At 32.8% G+C, this 3798-nt stretch overlaps 1 protein-coding gene across 1 annotated transcript; it reads left to right on the forward strand.

Annotated features, from left to right (window-relative positions):
• Nucleotides 1-203: 203 nt before the first annotated feature.
• On the forward strand, nt 204-3485 carry IMPA1 (inositol monophosphatase 1; the record flags this gene model as incomplete). The annotated part of the gene is made up of 5 exons (XM_010172318.1): nt 204-249; nt 390-498; nt 1220-1328; nt 2798-2949; nt 3367-3485. Coding segments are annotated over 5 exons (535 nt in total), but the record flags the coding sequence as incomplete, so codon positions are not given.
• Nucleotides 3486-3798: the final 313 nt, after the last annotated feature.

The following is a 3798-nucleotide window of genomic DNA, read 5'->3' on the forward strand; positions in this document are numbered from 1 at the left end:
TTTTAAATGGTAATCAGTGTTGCTTTGTCTGTTTTCATAGTAAATCATGCAAGTTCCAGAAAACCAATATTTCCTATATAATCCAAGTTTCTTACTGAAATATACAATACATTTACCTGAATATTGTTTTTATTAAGAGTAAGCTTGGTAATGAAAGAAGCATAGTATCTAACTATAAATTAGTGAAATGTTTTGTTTTGTAGGTTTCCATTTGTGGCAGTTTCAATTGGCTTTGTTGTAAACAAAAAGGTATAGTTTTTATTACTTAATATCTAATCAATCAACACCAAATTAATTCCTTGTTGCTCGTTATAACCAAGATCTGTATTTTCACAGTAAATAGGAAGAAGGGGAAAAAAACCTCAAAGCATCTTTACTTTTTCTTGCAGATAGAGTTTGGAATTGTGTATAGTTGTATAGAAGACAAGATGTATACTGCTAGAAAAGGAAAAGGTGCATTTTGCAATGGTCAAAAACTTAAAGTATCAGGCCAAGAAGGTAAGCTGAACTGAGTAGCTTGTTTCTACTAATTACATTTATTTTGCAAATGAGGCATCAACAGTTTCAGACCTGGATACACCCCTATTTCTTAGGTCATAGTTTTATTTTGCAAAGACAGGCTTTTTTTGACCATGGGTTGTTCAGTTTTGAGAAGCAGCTTTTATGTTCTCTTTGATGCATATAACATGCATGTGATCTTTGCTAAATCAGGACTCAGCAATTTTATTTCCCGTGTGTCTGTGTGGTGGTTTTGTTTATTTGTTTTTCTTCCCTGTATGTCTGTAATCCACCTGTGATTGTTCTTTAGAGTTTGTAACAAATCTATCAAACAATTCAAGGTCTTCCAGGTGTGAATTAGTGATTTGAATCAGTATCACTCTTGTATACTTACTAACCTATGTAAAGTAAAATCCACACTTAAACTAGGACCATTAAAGATCTGAGGACTGTTCCAATTTTTATAGCAATATAATATTTTTTACTGATGACATTGATTAATGTATATGGACAATTGATCCAGGTCATACTTTGTTTGCTGTATTCTATTTTTTCCCACCATTTTCCATGTAAGAACAGATTTTTATGCATTCAATATATGTACTATTTATGTTAAAATACCTTATTTTTATTCAGTCTTGTAAGAAAGCAATGAAGTAAACTCTGAATTACTGTTATAAAAGTTCTACTGTTGGAAAGTGTGATTTTGTTTCTTTTCCAGACATTACAAAATCCCTTTTAGTAACGGAATTGGGATCAAATCGTGATCCAGAGACTATAAAAATAATTCTTTCTAACATGGAAAGACTTCTCAGTATTCCTATTCATGGGTAAGAGAGATACTTCCTATTTTTTATATTTGCTGATAGTGTTAATATTGTAAATATGATCATTTTTAGGAAGGATTGGTTGCATTACATTTGACATCTTAAATGTGAAATATTATTTAAATGTTTTTGTCTAGTAGCTTTTTCAGAGAAACCCTTAAGTGTGTATAACTTTTTCAAGCTGGGACATACATCAGAGAACCCTAACAATCAGTATTGAGAAGCAAAGCATGCTTGGTTTTGTAGACTAAAAAGTATTGTATATACTAGTTAAAAAAAATGAAATACAATTTTATTCCAGAATCACACTAGATAAATTGGATAAACAGAAACTATATTATGTTTCTTAGTTTCTTTTCTCTGTTTTAATGAAAATCATTGGGTTTTTTTATATATATCAGAAGACAAACATAGATCTCCCTTTCCTCTTTCAGCACCATAGTTTTTTTTAAATTGTTCAAGTAGCTGAAAATGTATGTAAACTACTCTTATTTTGGTTAGATTTCCTGCTTCCTCTCCTCCAGATAAGCCAAAGCTAAATTTCTGCAAACCATTTTATGTCTAATGGTGGTTTCAGTGTATAGTTTTTTGTTACTCAACCCTGCTCATGTTTCTGATCTAAAAGGGGTTGTAGTTTTATGGTGAGGCTCTCAGGATTCTTGTTTTGACACTTAATGTGTAGATTTTTTTCTACTTCTGAAAAGTCTTCTGATGTCATTAAAGAATATATGCTGAATTGCAAGTAGGGAGTACATTTTAGGTATGTGGTCAGCTCAACTTTGGTATTTTATTTGTAAACAATAAATTTAGCTTGGAGTTAATTTACATTGCTTTTTGCAGGAACTTTACTATGAGGTACAATTTAATGTACATTTTACTGATAATTGAAATAACTGCAATTATTTGTACAAGTCCACACTTACTACTAAGCGCATAAACCTTTCCAAAAGAAACTGGAGTGTGTAACACAAGGGCTTTGATTAAGTTATCCAGACCAGATTTATGCTGTGTAATTTATTTTTTTGAGATTACTGCTGTTAGGTTTTTTTTTGCAAGTCAGAGATGTTTACTGAGTATCACCAGAGAAACTGAAGTAACTGTTTTTTCAACACTGAGAGCAGTGTACTTGAATTCTTGTTTTCAAAAAGCAAAGCAGAATAACTATTAATGTTTCATGGGTAGATACCTTGTGTAATATATTTTAGGTTAAGAAGTTGTCTGAGATGTGTTTTCACTTTAAAACAAAATTGTTTCATAGAATTCATAAATGTTATTTCTGGAAATTTGCTGTATTTGGAGAGCACCACTTAATTCCCAATTTTTTATTTGTTTCACTGCATCATTCCATCACATTTTCTCTAGCTCAGTTCACCTTGTGTATGATGCTTTTGCGTTCTCTGTGTAGTGTACACAGACATTGTGATGTTCTTACAAACTGTTCTCAATTAAAACAACAACTGTATCTCCTTTAGGATTAGAGCCGTTGGTACAGCAGCTGTGAACATGTGCCTTGTGGCAACAGGTGGAGCTGATGCCTATTATGAAATGGGGATTCACTGCTGGGATATGGCAGGGGCTGGAATCATTATTACTGAAGCAGGTGGAGTACTGCTAGATGTATCAGGTAAATACACAGGCATGTGTGATACTCTTCTTCTTTTAAATAGCTATTTGGGAGAAAAACATAGCTGAAATGAGAAGGCAAAGAGGTTTTTCAGTCCTCTTTCCAAGTTACTACTGAACAGAGTTCCCATCCAGTTAATAGACAGACAGTCAATTGTATGTTCTTCAGCTATAAGACAACCTTTACTGCCTCGGCTGAGCACCTGGAAGAGTGGAAAAAGACAGTAAACATACACTGAAGAGAATTTAAATGTAGCTCATATGAGTGTTGTGCATTGTGTTACATGTGTTTTTATCCAGGGGCAAAACTTGGTCCTCAATAGTAATTTATGTTTGACTTTTTTCAATGCTTATTTTCTTACCAAGTTTTAATTTTCTTGAGATATAAGCTAGTTATTTTGCTTGCTTTGATTTCTAGGTGGACCATTTGATTTGATGTCTCGAAGAATAATTGCAGCAAGTAGTCGAGCTGTAGGAGAGAGAATAGCCAAAGCACTTAAAATAATTCCTCTGAAGAGGGATGATGCAACTGACTGAATACCAAAACTACACCTTAAATGTAATTATATAATGTTGTCTCATATTCCCACATGGTGGTTGTTTTACACCTTGAACCTGATAAAGAGATAGATAAGTAGATGGTAGTCTTTCAGTATTCAGCAGGTGTTGACTGCTAAGTAGTGTTTTCAGATTGGACCAATATTATAGGTAAGCTTTTACTGTTAAGTATTTTATTTAACATCACGATTACATAAAGATCTGTAAAATGAAGCAAACATACACAGCCAATATTTTCAAGTTTTATACTACACTGGAAAGCATAGCAAGAGACTCTCTGATGTCTAGATAA

This window comes from Antrostomus carolinensis, unplaced genomic scaffold (assembly GCF_000700745.2).
Source record: "Antrostomus carolinensis isolate BGI_N321 unplaced genomic scaffold, ASM70074v2 scaffold53960, whole genome shotgun sequence".
NCBI classification, from domain to species: domain Eukaryota; kingdom Metazoa; phylum Chordata; class Aves; order Caprimulgiformes; family Caprimulgidae; genus Antrostomus; species Antrostomus carolinensis.